Here is an 18,219-nt window from a genome sequence, read left to right on the forward strand (position 1 = left end):
ACATCTCTTTTTCTTCCCCCAACATTTGCACATTTTTTTAGGAGGAAACCCACAGAGGGGCCTATGCGTTAATTAAGAAAAATATTACACAATCCTTAAGGGAACCTCAAGCTCAGTAATGCTTATAAGAGCTACAAAAAGAAAGCAAAAAAATCCTAAGAGCTCGAGTTCCCTATTAAGGAAAAATACAATATAACCTAGGTAGTATCTACAGTGCACAAGAAAGAGCACCTAAAAATGGGGAACAAACCAAAAAACAACAACTAGCTCCACCTTCCCTTCCAAAGCGACATCACTTCGAACACCTGCACTAAGGAAATCCTGCAAAAAAAGGTGATAACCAAGATGTAAATTGCACAAATAAAACCATAGTCCCAACCATTATCCACAAAACAAGTAGTATAAATACAAGACAATATATTCAGCCTCCAACCCACAACTTTATAACATTTAACAGCATCATCCACAAAGAAATGAGCATGCACCATCCAAACTATCAGTTAAGAAACCATGAAACCCAATAGCAATCCCATAATCCACAATGACATAGACACAGAAAACTAAGATAAACGGGATATATAACCAATTAACATCCAACTTAGAGTAGATAGCCATAGCTTCAGGAAAAAAGCTGCAAAACAAAATCCCCAACTAATCCTTGAAATACCAGTTCCAAACAAACGAAGCCAACCAACATTGAGTCCACAACAGCCAAGCACGATAACATTTAAAAAGGCCAACCCAGTAAAAATAATTAGAAACAAAAATACCAGCTAAATCATAACCCAAATGGCACTCCAAACTAATCCCATCCCCAAGTAAGCACAAAGGAACCATGCCCAATTAAAGGAAACATATCAGAAGAAACGGATAGCGAAGCCAATCGACAAAACACAGAATCATGAAATAAGCTAAACCCTAAAAAAAACAGAGAGGATAACCGCATAAATCAAACCCACTGAACCCAGAAAAAGCAACAACAGAGTGTCTCCAAGGAACACCCACCAGCAAAACCCCAACAAAACCAAGCGAAAACATACAGAAAACCAGCCCACAAAGAGCAAAACTAACAACATTTCCACCTCCCCATCCTCCCTCATTGCCCCTATATTAGGGTTTCCCCCACTTTCTTGTCCGGTCAACAGTCCACTTGCCTCTGATATTGTCGTTTGAGTGTGAAGCTCCAATATTTTTTTTCATAATGTCCTCTAGGTTAGAAAGTCTTTCTTCCAAGGATGAAAGCCTTCCTTCGATGTTTGAGAACTTCACCAACTGGGATTTGATTTGCTCAACTTTTCCTTACAACACATCCATCTTTTTTGCTACCATAGGTCCCAAAAAAGAGCTCTGATACCAATTTGATACGCTTTGGTATAAGAAATAGCCAACGAATTAATACAAATTCAACGAACAACAGATTTTTATCTATAAGAAAAGAAATACGAACAAATAAGATACAATGATCCTCTTTCGAGAGGAGGACCGTCTCTCCCAAACCCTAGATGCTGTTAGGATCCCTCACAAAAATTGTGGACAACAAACACATACAAAATTTTTCCTCATAGGGCTCCAATAAGGGGCATAATAAGGTTTTCGTATGGGGGGACAATAAGAAGGGAGTTTTGTGGTGAAGATGGTGGGGTGACCGACGACAATGGGAGGTCTTTTGGGCAAGGGGAGTGGATAACCAGAGGAGGGGGGCGGGCCGAACCATGGGAATCGGGTCATGTGAGGTGGCGGGAAGAAATGTGGGATTCCCACCCTCGATACATGAGGAAAATATGGAGGGATTATAACAACCGCTACACTGGAGGAGGAAAAAGCTATTCAGGCAGTAGCGATTTTAGGGTGAGAAAGTTGAAGATGCGAATGATTGATGACAAGGAAAATGAGCAACTCATAAGTTTCAACAAACAAATTGAAGAGGATAAAAAAATAGTCATCTCAAGGAATGATCTTATTGAGCTACCAATTTGTTTTCAGCATCCTTAGTTTATTGTTCAGGAGGCACTTATCAGGTGGAAGGATTTGTCAGAGTGCGAAGCCACATGGGAGCCATATTAGACGGTCATGAGACTGTTCCCATCTTTCACTTTGAGGACAAGGTGTTTTTTTTGTGGGAAAGCATTGATACGCCAGGTGGTCCACCTCGTGGTGCCCAAGGGAGTTAATATTCACTATGTAAGGAGGAGAAATCATGGGAGAAATAATTAAGAAAGTTTATTTTGGGAAAGATGACTGTTTTGAATTAGATTTGAGAGGAAATTAGGAAGGAGGGGGTCAAGAGCCACCTCTTAGGGCTCCAATAAGGGACAACACAGGGTTTTTGGATGGTGGACAATAGGAAGGGAGTTTCGTGGTGAAGGTGGGTGAGGTGGTTGATCACTAGGAAGAAATGTGGGATTCCCACCCTTAATACACAGGAAAAACATAAAAGGATTACAACAACCGCTATATTAAAGGAGGAAGAAGCTATTAGGGCAGTAGTGATTCTAGGGTGAGAAAGTTGAAGATACGAATGATTAATGACAAGGAAAAGGAACAACTCAGAACTTTCTACAACCAAATTGAAGAGGATAAAAAAATAATCATCTCAAGGAATGATCTTATTGAGCTACCAATTCGTTCTCAGCATCCTGAGTTTATTGTTCAGGATGTACCTATCAGGTGGAAGGATTTGTTAGAGTGTGAAGTCACATGGGAGCCATATGAGATGATCAGGAGACCGTTCTCATCTTCCACCTTGAGGACAAGGTGCTTTTTTTGGGGGAAAGTATTGATATGCCAGAGGGTCGTTCCTTGTGGGGGTCAAGGGAGTTAATATTCACTATGTAAGGAGGATAAATCACAGGAGAAATAATTAAGAAAGTTTATTTAAGAAAAGATGATTGATTTTAGATTTGGGAGGAAATTAGGAAGGATGGGGTCAAGAGCCTCCTCATAGGACTCCAATAAGGGATAGAATAGGGTTTTTGGATGGTGGACAATAGGAAGGGAGTTTCGTGGTGAAGGTGGTGGGGTGGTCGACCACAATGGGAGGTCTTTTGAGCAAGGGGAGTGTGCAATTGGAGGAGGGGGCGGGCCGAACCATGGGGATCAGTTCATGTGAGGCGGAGGGAAGAAATGTGGGATTCCCACCCTCGATACACGGGGGAAACATAGAAGGATTATGACAATCGCTATATTGGAGGAGGAAATTATTGGGGCAGTAGTGATTCTAGGGTGAGAAAGTTGAAGATGCGAATGATTGATGGCAAGTAAAAGGAGCAATTCAGAACTTTCAACAAATAAATTGAAGAGGATAAAAAATAATCATCTCAAGGAATGATCTTATTGAGCTACCAATTCATTCTCACCATCTTGGGTTTCTTGTTCAGGAGGTACTTATCAAGTAGAAGGATTTGCTAGAGCACGAAGCCACATGAGAGCCATATGAGATGATCAGGAGACCGTTCCCATCTTCCACCTTGAGGACAAGGTGTTTTTTGGATGGAAAGTATTGATATGCCAGGGGGCCCACTTTATGGGGCTCAGGGGAGTTAATATTTCACTATGTAGGGAGGAGAAATCATGGAAGAAATAATTAAGAAAGTTTATTTAGGTAAATATGGCTTGAATTAGATTTGGGAGGAAATTAGGAAGATTTTATTAAGTGAAAGAAGCTAATTTGGGGGCTGATTTATATGGAATTAATTAGGAGATATTTCCTAATTGAAGATGGTATATTTGGGGGCTGATTTGGGGCTGTTTTGGATGGGGTTGATTAGAAAATGTTTCCTAATTGAAGAGGGGTGCTTTGGGGGCTGATTTGGGAGGGAAATAACTAAGGAAATATGGCAGATTTGGGGCTGATTTGGGTGGGAATTAGAGAGAGGGCTGTTTTGGTATTTTACTATTTATTGTTTGATTTAAATAGTTGATTTACCCTAGGGTTAGGATAATTTATGTGTTATTTGTTGAATTTAGATTGTTCTTAGGTGTTTGGGCTCTAGCCGGCAGCTAGAGATTTAGGAGAGCCTGATCTTCCTCTCCAATTGAAGATCCACTTGTATCTTATTTTTTCTTTCATAAAACTTTCAATAAAAAGTGTTCTTGTGTGTTCTATTTCTTGTTTTCTAGTTGTTTGTTTTCTGAAATTGCTGAAATTAGATTTTAGAGGCTTTTCCTAAATATCTGCAAGCAGTTTCTATCATGCTCAATATTACGTATGAGCTTCCTAGGGTCAAACATCCAAAGAATAAACCAACACCAATGAGCTAAATATTATTTGATTTGTGACCCCTTTGAAGCTCTTCGTTCTTTAAACCTAGCTTCAAATAAATTCAGTTTCCTTATGATAATGTCCAGACTTACCTGTAGAATAATTGCTAGTCTGCAGAGTAAAAAAGAGGCAAATATTTAGCCTCATTAGCCTTTTTTTTTTTTGAGAAATAATAAACGAGTGAACTCATTGTTCAAGTCGTTCTTCAGTAAATATTATGCTGCCCAAAAACCCATACGGGCCACCATCCAATCTCCATCCCACTTTCCACAGTCTTCAACCGTCTCAACTATGCTAATTTGATTCTTAGTAACAATTTGAAGATATCAAAGGGATAATCAAAGGAGACCTGGAGAAGTAGTTGAAGGACATAAACTTGGATCAGTTGGAAAGAAAAGCTTTTGAAGAGTCATATTTTTTATTATTTATTATTATTATTATTATTATTATTTTTGTTTTATTTTGTTTTTTTTTTAATTTTTTAATTTTTTTTTAGCTTTAGAAGAGTCATATGGATTAATTGGCTTTGGAGTTTTGGGTTTGGAGTTATCCTATACAAGTTTTTCAATTCCTGCTGTTGATGACTGTTACATGCCTGAATTTCATAGTTCTTATGCTTTGGTTCTTGTGGCTGCTTGGCTGTGCTATAGCCTGCGGATTCTTGTAGCTGACAAATATGATTTTGTTGATTTTATGTTATTCGGGTGGCATTTTTTCATGTAGGGGGATAAAGGCTTGATGTTATTGTTGTTGTTGGGTGGTATTTTTGTTTTGGTTTCCTTGGATTTATCCTTTATGTGAATTGCAACATGATATGAGTTTCGGATTTGAATTGAACTAAAGATGAGGCAGCCATTCTACGGATTTTGATGATTATAAATAGCATTATTGGATATATGCTTAGAGAAACTTTTTGGTTAATAAAAATTTCATATTCTTTTTCAATCTTGTTCATGTGCATGGTTGGATGTTGACTCACTTGACGGCAATGTAAGTGCGAGTGCCAATTTTCAAGAGAACTCATCTTCTTATGCGAATGTAATTATTTAATTGGCAGATGGCTTTTTGAACTGTGCATTTTTAATATGAATTGTGTTTTCATACATCACATCATTTTGTCGCCTTAGAATCTTAGGCCCTAAGACCTCCAATATCACTAGGATTCATATATATCATGTTTGCTCCACTTTAAGAAGTGCTTGAATTATCGAAATTTGTTGGTTTTTAGGGAAAATTATGAGAACCCTAAACGCTAAATAGATACCAGTAAATATGTACGTGATTAATAGTTTCTTTTAAGTTTATTTATTTTTAATTATTTTGAATGTTGTGTTATGTTATATTTATTAATTCTGAAACGCATCAATTTAATTGATATTGAATGAAAAATGTTTATTTAGTCGATATTAATTCAATATCGAAGAACTGTTTGGAAACAAATGATTGATTATATTAGAAATGATAATTAAATCAAGATATTGAACCATAAAAATAACATCTATATTATTGCTGGTTATTTGTTGTTAGAATAGTATTACAAGATGGACAAACTAATAAACCTAGAGGATTCCATGCATTTTTGTTTATTCTTCTTCTTCTTCTTCTTCTTTTTCTTATTATTATTTTTATTATTATTGTGAATTAGAATTTAAGGTAACAAATTGAGCTTTTATTTTTGTGAATAATATAAAAATTAAAATATTTCTCTAAAATATAAAAATTGTAAAACAAGAAGAAAAGAATTCTAAATCATTGAAATTTATTATATCTTAAAAAGTAAAATATATTCCTTTATTTTCAAATTGTTAAATTATTAATTTCAAAATATCAATGGAATTTTAAATATAGAAAACGAATGTAGTTAAAATTGCTTATATTTTTTAGATACTTAAGCCATTTATTTATTAAATGTTAGATTGATGAATAAGATTTTATAATATCTAAATAAATGAATAATGATGATCTCTTTTTGGAATGTCAAGTACATTTTTAATAGTATACAGTTTTTTTTAAAGGTCTTAAGTTTACTTGGAAGCTTTCTACTTTAAACAACAGGGCAGATTGAAATGATGATTAAAATATTGGTCTTTAGCTTTTATGTGCATAGATTTAAATAATTTACATTATATATATCAACCAAAGACAACTTATGGCAATGTTAAATTATGGCAGAGTGGTTTTTTATGATGTTTCCTGGCAAATTCTAAGATAATTCATAAATTTAGATAACAGAGTATCACTAATTTAATTGCTTTGATACAGAATATTACTTAATAGGTTAGCTTTTACATGCAGTTTCTCAATTATTTCATTAGTTCGATATATAAGATTTCATTTGTGGAAAATAAATGTGTGAAAGGGAGTGAACACCATATTCAGCAGTCCTGAGGAAGGAAGAGAAGAAAGTTTCATAAAGCTGATGCGAAATGGTTGGGCTAAGGGTATTATTTTTAGATTTTATTGCTTTGAGTGTTTTGTAATTTATGCTAGTAGACTTCCACATATGGATTATTATTAAAACTTTTCGTAAAGCTTACTTGTTGCGAGTACACATCAATAGTTTCTCATCTGACTTGTCTTCAGAGAGGTATAATGAAAGCCACTGTAGTATTCTATTTGTTTTGCTGATTCTTTTTTTTTTTCTTCTGGTCAGGTTGTATTCATCTGAAGAGGTGTCAAATTGAAAATCAGAATTATGACTTGGGCAGCAGTTTCAAATTATGGTTTAGAACAACCTCGGTTGTTTCTTGATGTATAACAGATGGATTTGGTTGTTGGTGTTCATAAATTTGCGCTTTGGATTGCATTAAACTTGGATTGCAATTTTCACTTTTCTTGCCTTTTTCTGGTTTGGTAGCCTATGTCTACTTATAGCAAAAAAAATCATTCACCTAGAAGCCCTACTGGTGAGAAGATGCACAAAGGTAGTCTAGTTGCTTCTTTCCAAGAAGCTAATCCTCAGATGACTTTGAAACACATGGTACCTTTGAAGTCTCTTCGATTGAATCCAAATCACTCTGGAAAAATATTGTCTTTTGTAATAAAACTTGCAGTTCTAGAGACAGTAAGGAGGTTCTCTAAAGCAAAATGTCCAATTTTATGGCGGTTTGTTCAAGCATTTCAAGTTCTTGGTTATCCACCACTTAAATGGCTACAGAGGTGGGGTCCGCTTAGGCTAATAGTTAGAGGCACACAGGTAGGTTAAATCATATGAGCTGTGGAAAAAGTATTACGCAATGTATGTCTTGTGTTGCATATTGTTTTAAAATGGTTAATATAATTTAGTTATGCACAAGAACATGTTTGTATATGTGAAACGCTCTTGGCTTTATTAATTTTGACATGCACAGTGCAGTAATCTTTTGTGTGAAGGCCTACAGGAATGGTATTCCTTCTTTAAAGTTTTGTCTGCTTCGAGATGTTATGGTTTTCATCTTTATTTTGTGAAGAATTTTGGAGTAGAAAATTTTAAGTTTAATCAGTATAGTTGCACTTCTTGGAAATCGCTCCTTTTATCTTTATCATCTTTTCACAATTTATTTAATTGCTTAAAAGTTATATTGCCTTAAGATTTTGTTCAGATGATTTGGTCTTTTTTGCTGTCGTATCTTGAAATTATGGCAAAGAGATTGCAGCAGATTTATTTTGTTTTTTTCCTTAGCCAAATATCCTGGACACTTTCCTTTCACTTTTTCTATTGTATTCTTTTGCCTTTTCCTCTATGTAAGAAGATATCTTCAAGGGAGGGAGGGGGGGAGGGAGGGAGGGCATACTGTTCAAATGGGAAGACCTTAGGTACGACAAAATTGTCTAAATTTCAAAATTAAAAAAGATGTATTCTGAAATTTACTTTAAACTTAGAGTATAGGTGGGTTGAGGTGCCACACCTCATTTTGTCAACCTGAGGTGTAACAGAAATGGATAATATTGTCAGATACATTTTCTACTCAATCTTGATGAATTTAGTTTAGGATGAGTATTAGCGAGAAATTAATCTGTCCAAACTATTACAATTCATGTACTATACTGTAACTATTGGATTATACCTCATAATTAAATATTCAAAGTATGCACAATATTCATCAACAAAGTACAGAGCTTTACTAGAAGTTTCAAATAAAATTACACATACTTAAAATCTTTAATTTACACCTTACTGATCAACCTTCTATCTACACCCACGACTATACAACTATAAGGACTGTATAAGGTGTTGCCGATGATTAGCCTAAAGCCCTGTTGATTTCTTTTCTATTCTTGCAATATATTAACTAGTGAGCTAAACATTTAGTGGGATAAATAGTTCTAGTACATGATTTAACATACAAGAATAATAAACAATCAACATGCATGCTAGTTTTTTTGAACTAGTGCAAGTCATAAGAAGAACTATATTATGTCTTAGTTTTAAAATAGAGAAGCTTTAAAATAAAACTTCATAAGTAGTATACATATGTAACTCTGAAGGATGAATAGCTTGTTTCTCATTTTCGTAAACAATCAATGTATAATAGGGTACAATTACTGCATGAAATTTTTTAGGTTTTCTCTCATATGAATTTTATTTTATTTATGGACACTATTTTAGAAAAAATATATGATGACAATAAGGTTTTGCACATTCATAATACATCGTTACCTAGCCCATCAGTTAACCATTTACTAATTTTGCCTCCCCTCAAAATTGTATCTCAAAATACCAACATTTTAGAAAAGAGAGTCGGATACCTTCTACATGGTTTTTATTGAGGCTTACCTTATTAGTTCTTTCATCTTTCTCTCCGCTAGTTATTATTTGTTGGCCTATCTCTCAAAACATGACTTCCTGAACTTTTAAAATAGAGAAGCTTTAAATAAAAGTTCATAAGTAGTATACATATGTAACTCTGAAGAATGAATAACCTGTTTCTCATTTTAGTAAGCAATCAATGTATAATAGGGCACAATTACTACATGAAATTTTTTAGGTTTTCTCTCATATAATTTTTATTTTATTCATGGACTCTATTTTAGAAAAATTATATGATAACTATAAGTTTTTGCACATTCATAATACATCATTGCCTAGCCCATCAGTTAACCATTTACTAATTTTTCCTCCCTTCAATATTGTATCTCAAAATACCAACATTTTAAAAAAGAGATTCGGGTACCTTCTACATGGTTTTTACTAAGGCTTACCTTATTAGATCTTTCATCTCCCTCCGCTAGTTATTATTTGATGGCCTATCTCTTATAACATGACTTCATGAACTTGTATTATCAATGGTATTTTTTTTATCTACATTGACTCATTTAGTAAGAATGTATTACTTATAACAGTCAGACTATCAAAACAAATATCAAGAATATAAAGTGGCATGAAATAATTGTCATAAAATCTGAGACATCAGACATAAGATAAATCTTTTATGAACAGATAATTATAAGCATGCAGTTTTTATTATTACTATTTTTTTTATGTGTTCAAGATGAAGAAATTTTATATAAATTAGATCACGAATTTCTTGCTTCCTATACCAGAGATTGAGTATGTTTCCAAAACAATTGGGTTCTCTCTTCGACACGCTTCCATATCTTCGCTCCTCAGAAGTCTCGACCTTGCATAAACTATCTTACAATGATGATTTCATTGATTTAAAATGTTTTCTGAATATCACATTTTTAATTAAACACAAAATAATCTTAATAATTTGTTACCTCAAAATATTTCTCCCATTCAAGTCTCTTATCGTAGAACACGAGTTGAACACGATTGAAACTTCCTTATCTAGCCTCTCCTAATCTGCTTCCTTTCCTTTCTTGTCTTCTTCTTTTCCTTTCCTTTTTTTCCCCTTTTTTTCTTCTTTTTTTTTTTCAGCTGATGCAGCTCCTGCCCATCCAAATGATGTTGTCTGCTACAATAGCCGAGGCTGCTAAAGTAGCTCCAGCAGCCCTCTAGTCGCAGCATGTTGCTTCCGCCTTCTTCTGCTCACGTAAGGGAGAAAGAAGTTTATATATGGGATTTAATAAAAGTGATGTGAAATATATATGGAAACAATAATTGCTTTGCGAAATTAATAATAATGTGAACAAAGCTTTGCCAATTATAAAACTTATGTTTCACGAAGTTAGATTCTTGAATTTTCAATTAGAAGTCATGTAATAGCATATGATTACAAACGAGATTAAAAGGATATTTGCAAATAACAACAAAGTAAATAAGTAAAACTAATGACAAAGTAAAACAAAAATCCACGGCTTAACAATTATAAATGTTCACCCCTGAGTTCCCTCACTCTCGCTCTTGAAAGTGGTGTTTAGCGGAGAAAGGTTAGAAGTAACCCTAGTGATGCTACCACAAGCCAAGTGACGCGTAACGTATTGTTCGTCGGAGAAGTAGCCAGAGGAGGGGAAGTTGAAGGTCGTCCGATGATTTGCCACTGTCCAGTTGGTCGTTGCCCGTCAATCATCTCGACGAGATGATAGAGTATGCGATCTGCGTAGCTTTCCATTGAATCTTCGAATTCCCAGTCTGGATCAAAGAAGGGTGACTGAAGGATGTCGATTTGCCCTTGGGAGTTGTATGCAAATCCGTGGTCGACTTCAAGATTGGCCATTCATGGAGGCGACATCGGCTTGAAGATAATCCTTGTATGTGTAAGGTTTAGAGGAAGAGAGAAGTGGAGGGAGTGTGGAGAAGATGAGGATTTCGGCTAGTGTTCGGAAGGAGGGGGGGGGGTTTGTTCTTTGGAAATGGTGAGAGAGGTGGAGAGGAATAGCTCAAGGAAAATATGAAATTTAGTTCCAAATTTTCTAGGGAGGGAAGGATTAATTTTGAGTTTCAATATTATTCCCAAACTTGGACTAGGAAGAGGTGGGGAGGGTAAGGGGCTAAGGGAGGATATTTAATTAGGAGTTGATGAGCAAATTAGAGAGAGAAAAGAGGGATTTAATAAGAGAGAGAGGTGGCATGGGTAAGGGAGGGCCGGCGGCATGTGGAGAGAGGGAGGGGGTTTTGGAGAGCAATTAAAAGCTTCCAAATCAAGATAGTTAATTTAGGAAGTTGGACATTAATTCAAATCTAATTTAAATTTAAATTAGACTTAGATTTAGTAACTTTCCTAAATTAGAATTTGTAACTAAGGAAAGTATTTGAATTCAAAAGTTAATTGAATTCAAATAAAGACTCTTTCCTAATTGCCTTGAGATATTTTAGGAAAGTAAATAAGGAGAGTTTGAATTTTGAAATTCAAAATTCATGGAGGGTTTTAGAAGGTGGTTTGGCTGCTAGGGATCCATGGAAGGCCGATGGGAGAGGAGGAAAAGGGGATTCTGGCGGGTTGAGATTGGGCGTGGGAAGCCGTCGGTGGAGGGGAAGGGGAGGGGTGAGGATGCTGTTGGTTTGGGAGGATGGGGAAGGTGCAGCCGGCGGGTATGGGAGGGGAAGGAGGAGGAAGAAGATAAAACAAGGGAAAAAAACCAAGATCGCACCAAAGGGGCTGTTGGGTACTTCGTTGGCCTCTCCTAGGCTTCACCTCTCTCTCAAAACTCACAAGAAAGTAGGAGAGAAATTTGAAATTTTATTAATCATCATTAAGCTCATACAAAGCAAAAGACCTCTATATATATAGGCCTCAATAATAAAGAAAAGAAGAAAGACTCAAATGCCCTCGGGGCTACAATAAGAACTTACTACCCACAGGGGTAAACTAGTAAAACTGAAATGCAAAATAAACAAAACATAAAATATATCAAAAATAAAGGCTCTGAATCATAGCCGTCGATTTATGATTCTGTCAATGGTACACATGTCGAAATCTCTAGCTGATGTCCTCATCAGAAGGCTTAAGTGTTTTATGTATTTAAATATAAAATTTAATTAATTTTACTAATAAGTCCGCCTCAAGTAATGTACAAGTTCACTGCCTCAAGTAACGTACAAGTTCACCGCCTTAAGTAATGCATCGTAAAATTGAAAGTATAAATTTAAGAAAATGTAATTGTATGTATAAATTGATTTGTGTTGATTATTTTTATATGCTCTTATGTATCAACATGATTGAAATAAAGTGAAGAATGAAATAAAAATGGCTTTATTGAATTTTGGGATGTGTGAAAAGTGAGGGATAATTTTCGAAGAAATTATATATATATATTTAAATTTAGGGTATCATATGATGAGGGGTTTAGGGTACTTGTATTTTCCTTCATGCAAGTGTGTGGGCTGCTTCTACTATTTTGTTTCAAATGTCATATTTGACCTTTGAAAATGCTAATTGATTACCGTTAAATGTATTTTCAGCTTCTTTTCTGGTAATTTTTGTTCTTTTGATTATTGATAGCACTCAATTGGCAGAGCATTTCAAGACCGCTGCTGCTTCTTTCAATTGCAACAGCTTTCTCGAATGATTCAGAAAATTGTAGGGTAACAGGCGATAGGGTTGATGAGTCACAGTCATTGCCTGAATCACTTTGCAGATCTCCAACTTCTGATAGCTTGTACGTGAATGCAGTCTTTTAGTAGAATTTTCAGTTTACTGACTAGTTCCTGTTTGAAGAATTCATAACAATTCATTTGATTGTGATTTATTATTTTGCATGGATTTATCATAAGAAAAGGTAAATAAGATGTTTTTGCTTGTGTTTGTGGGGCGAGGATGGGGAGTTTACATCTCGGGTTGGCATGCGGATTATACTCTTTTATCACCAATATAGAAAATTAACCATGATGTATTACTTACTTCCAAGATGGTATAAACTTGAACTATACATTTTATAACGAGTTTCCCTTTGCACATAATAGATTGGCTTTAAGGGTTGTTAGAGAGAGAGAGGAGGAAATAAATGCTAGTGTTGCCTATAACGTGAAGTAGAACTTCAAGGCTTTTGCTTTGATCATAAAGATTTCTTCAATGAAAACCTATGGAAATGCAAGCTTTTTCAAGCCTTTGTTAAGATTGTTTAAGAACATTCTGACAAGATTATTTTTTTAGCCTGCATGGAAACTGTAAGAAACAACTTTCCTTGCAAAATAAATTTTTTTTTTTATGACAAGATTATGTGACAGCAATAGATGGTCTTTTTATGGGTGAAAAACACCTGCAATAGTGCATTATTTTGGCTTGTTGAAATGGGAAAATAAGCTCTAGTTATTTGTGGTATTCAATGTGATTTGGAGACCAAACTTTACTCTATACCACATATTGGATTGTGATGTTAAAATGATTCGGGAGTGATGATGCGTAAGATAATGAAATCGATAGGATTTGTATGCTACTTAGGGTTTCCAAGTAAGAATTCAAAGAATTTTTTTCTAAGGTTTCTTGATATTTAACATTTTAATGATTCCTCCCATTTGAATGTTTCTTCTGCATGCATGCATGAGAACCATGCAAAATTCAAGAGACTAGGGTTTCCTTATGGAATATGGATGAAGCATGTAAAATTTATGCTAGATGATTTAAAAGAGATCAGACGGACAAGAAAAGTAAATTATCGTCCATAAGTAAATCCTAAATAAAGTTTCCGTCGAAACTCTAATTGTCCTCCTGACCAAATGAGAGAAACCTAGAGCAATAAGGTAAAATTAAGAGAGATAAAGAGATAGAGAGGGAGGGATAGTTTTCTTCTAGGGAGCCTAGCTGAAAACTAAATGTGGATGTCCATCACACCTTGGTATTCATGTCTACGACGTGGAAGTGAGAATTGGTTTGAGAGGAATTAGGTAGCCATCGGTTGTGAGTCTCGTTGAAAATAGGGGGAAAGATGATATGTTGTGTGAGAGAGAATACGCATAATGACCAAAATCAAAATATTTGAATGGAATTGTATGAAATTGAATGAAATCAAAAGCTTTATTAATTACAAACTACATTGAATCTAAGATTATGATAAGTTATCTAATTAAACTTACTCTTTCTCATGATAGCTTATTTACATTAATGATAATCCAGAAAAAAATTAGATATTTCCTACCTTAAATTCATGATAAGCCATGACTTTTGAATTCAAAATTCTTTCAAATGAAGTGGGACCGAAATTCTTCATGCTTGCATTGAATTTAACACTTGGGGGTTGACTCATTCGAGCCTTCATGCATTCAGTTGATTCATTGGAATCATTCTTTTGAATTTGAATTTTTTTTGAAAGGTTTCTCTTGCATTTGGCGGCTCCCCTCTTCAGAAATTTGAGTTTTGCAAATTTGCATCCAAGGCTTCCAAAACCTGACAATTTGTTCGGCCTGATTTGGGCTTGAACTTGAGCTGGTCGAAGCCAACCCTAGGGCTAGCCTTCAGTGGATGCTAACCCTAGGGCTAGCCTACAGTGCAAGGGCCTCCTGCATCATGATATGATTTGCTATTTATGTTTATTGATTATATTATCTTTTAACAACAACCTAATTAGTTGGGATTGATCTATTATGATGATGATTGTGTTTGGTTTTCAGGAAATCTGAGGAATCCATTAAGGATATTGTTCCTGACAATTGGCTACGACAGCTTTTTGCAGAGCTAGAGAAGCAAGGAATTTCTTTACCTGAAAGGTGATTCATACTAGTTCTTTTTTTGATTAAGTTGACTTGTATGCTTGAAATACTGTTCCTAAATAGCTTTCAAAAAATGGAGAGGTACCGTTAATGAAGGTTAATAGATGTAATTTCCTTATTAGTGATTAGGTTCTTGCTCTACTGTAATTAATTTGATAATTTTTCTTGAGCATGCTGTATTATTCCAATAGATATAGCAGCTTTTGAACCATAAGTGACATTTTAATTTTCGGTGATTAGCAGTAGAGAATTTTTATAGCGACAAGAACATGGTGCTAATTGAAATGCTAGGAATGAAAATGCAAACCTTGTCTAGCTTGTTGGAGGTTGCTGGAGAAGAATTAGGTAGGCAAAATATGAAAAAATTATAAAGCCCAAGCCAAATAGTTAGTTATGACATGTAATTATTTTAGTGTCATGATTTGGCTCAAAAGCTCAAAGCATCAACGCAGAAACGAATGACCACAATAGAAGGGGGTTAATTGTTCATGCATGCTCAATCTACCATTGCTAAGATTTTCATGTTTAATGGTAGAACGATCATATATGAACATTTCAGAAATATACCTTGCAATGTGTATATTTCAAGTAACTGTTTATAGCAATGTACGTAACTAATAAAAAGTTAAAAACATCATACAAAGTTTATAAAAAGCTACTGAACCTCAATATTTTACTTCAGATAACTGTAAGATGCAACATAGTGCATATGTAGACACAAACGACAGTTACGTATTGTGGGATCCGAAAATTCGGCCTCGGCCTCCACTCGCTTTTCTTATTCGGCGAGGGAGTTTTAACAAACTAAGTTCCGAGGTAAATTTTGGAAGGCAGATGGGTTTGTAGATAAGACACTACCCAGAGATTTCGCCCGTTAACACGTATATATATTTATCAAGAGGAGTCTTGTATCATCATTATTTTCATTAGTATTTTATTTTTGTTTTTAATCTTACTTGAATGAAGCGGCGGTCTTCTGATGACTCGGTTATGAAAGTATATGCATTAGATTGGACTTATGTTAAAAAAGGTAGAGGTAGACCTAAAAAAATTTGATTAGAAGATATTAGAAATGACCTTTCTTTATTAGATTTAGATGAGAATTTGACTCTTAATATGACACAACGGAGAAAAATGATTCATGTATCCCACATAGTGGGATAAAGGTTTGTTGTTGTTGAAATAATTTATTCTTAATGTTTTACTGGCAGCCACCTGGAGCATCACTTTTTTCTAGAAATAAATGTTAATAAACTTGAACTTTTGTCTTTTTCTTTAAATTTATGTATTATCCCTCCTATTCATCTTCTTCTTCTCATTACCCATATGACTGAAAAACCTCTAACTTGTGCATCCTTTGTCCATAAATGTCGTTTATTCTCCATTGAAAGGCTGAAAATCTTAATTGCTACCCGATCCATGGTAGTGAACTTTCTCTGTGTTCGTTTTGCTTTCATTTTGTGAAGGCCTTAGGCACTCAAGTCAATGCCCACTTTTCTCTCCTGCATCTTCCTTTCCATTTAAATTACTTATTTTCTTACTCCTTTCTTCATCACCCCATCCTCTTGATGGAGAACACTTCATTACACTGGCGATCTTAGGATTTTTATTACCTTCCTAATGAAAAACAATGTTTTACAATGAAAATTTTAGGGTTTTGTTGCTTTTTTTTAAAAAAACAAGGTTACAATGTTTATGTTCATTGGCTAGCTGCAGGGTTTTATATCAATATTTTAGTATTGGAATTGCAATATTAATCTCCAATACTAGTATGGTGTATTTCGGTTTATTTAGATTTTGTTCTTATCATAATCTCCATTTTTTTCGAAGGTATATATTAAGTAGAATGGATGTTAAGAACAAACAACAAAACAACAAAATCAAGCCTTTGACCTACTACGTGGGGTCGGCTACATGTATCATTTTTCTCTATTGTGTCATGTTAAAAGTCAATTCTTATTTAAATCTAATAAAGAAAAATCATTTCTAATATTTTCTAACCAAGTTCTTTTAGATCTACATCTACCTTTCTTAATATAAGTCAAATCTAATACATCTACTTTTCTAACTAGGTCATCGGAAGGTCGTCGTTTTATGTGACCAAACCATCTAAGGCGACTCTCTAATTTATCTTCCAATGGAGCTACTCCAACCTTTTCACGTATGTGCCCATTTCGTATCTTGTCTCTAAGGGTAAATCCACTCATCCACCTGAGCATCCTCATTCTGCAACACTTAACTTAGTATTATGCCTTTCTTTTAAAGGCCAACATTCAACACCATAAAGCATTGCAGGTCTCACCACCATCTTATAGAATTTTCCCTTAAGTTTGAGGGTGACTTTTCTATCACACAACAAGCCTGATGCATTCCTCCACTTCAACCATTCAACTAGAATTCTATTGATAATATCCCCATCAATTCCACCATCACTCTGAACAATAGATCTAAGATATCTAAAATGTGTACTTTTATTAATGACTTGATAACCCAAAGTCACAATCCCTCAACTAGTTCTATTACTACTAAAATTGCACTCCATATATTTAGCTTTAGATCAACTCAAGCGAAAACCTTTAGACTCTAAGGTTGACCTCCATAATTCAAGTTTACCTTCAACTCCTCTAGTCTTATCTACAAAAATAATATCATTAGCAAAAAGCAACGATTAAAAAGGCGGAAGAGGCGTACGCACTGAGACGCGACTCAAGGCGAGGCGAAACATTTGCGCGTTGAGGCTTACACCTCGTTGGATTCGGCGGAGCGTGCGCTTATTTCGCACAGGGCGTAGGCTTCGGTTCGTAACGCCTCGAAGCGAAACGAGGCACCGCTTCGATTTGTAAGTATATAGACCGAGCGGTGAGAGTCGTATAAGAGTCGAGTATTAGGGTAACATACTTGCTTCTACTTCGGGTGAGAACTGAAAGGCGAACTCCGTCGACTTCGACGACCACAGTTCGGTCGAGTTCGAACATAACTGGAGGCGATCGAAGGTAACGATTTATTTCTTCTTCTCTTTCTTCCCGTAATCTTCCAGTCATTTGCTTCATGTCTCGCTTCTTCTTCTCCAGCTTCCTGTAATCCTCGGTTCTTTTTTCACGGCTAGGTAACGATCTTTCTTCCCGTTATTTGCTTCATGTCTCGCTTCATCAGATTGTACATGCTCGGTACTGCTCAGTACATGCTCGGTACCGAGGAGTACATGCTCAGTACACGCTCGGTACTGAGCGGTATATGCTCGGTACATGCTCGGTACTGAGCAGTACATGCTCGGTACACGCTCGGTACTGAGCAGTACATGCTTGGTACACGCTCGGTACTGAGCGGTACATGCTCGGTACTGAGCGGTACATGAGTACACGCTCGGTACTGAGCAGTACATGCTCGCTACACGCTCGGTACTGAGCAGTACATGCTCGCTACACGCTCG

General features: G+C 35.5%; 1 protein-coding gene across 4 annotated transcripts in view; it reads left to right on the plus strand.

The window, feature by feature from the left end:
- Nucleotides 1-18,219, plus strand: part of LOC110109580 — a 36,359-nt gene that overhangs the window by 1,621 nt on the left and 16,519 nt on the right. The window contains exons 2-5 of one of the 4 annotated variants that reach the window (XM_028696690.1): nt 6,915-7,185; nt 7,315-7,457; nt 12,600-12,742; nt 14,691-14,786. In XM_028696690.1, the coding sequence (XP_028552523.1) occupies nt 7,122-7,185; nt 7,315-7,457; nt 12,600-12,742; nt 14,691-14,786 (446 nt within the window). In that variant the 5' untranslated portion in view covers nt 6,915-7,121. Of the gene's footprint in view, nt 1-6,914; nt 7,458-8,049; nt 10,237-12,585; nt 12,743-14,690; nt 14,787-18,219 lie in introns of those variants that run through there. The other 3 variants (XM_020840725.2, XM_020840724.2, XM_028696692.1) reach the window with 3 other exon arrangements.

Source organism: Dendrobium catenatum, unplaced genomic scaffold (genome assembly GCF_001605985.2).
Source record: "Dendrobium catenatum unplaced genomic scaffold, ASM160598v2 fragScaff_scaffold_817, whole genome shotgun sequence".
Classification (NCBI taxonomy): domain Eukaryota; kingdom Viridiplantae; phylum Streptophyta; class Magnoliopsida; order Asparagales; family Orchidaceae; genus Dendrobium; species Dendrobium catenatum.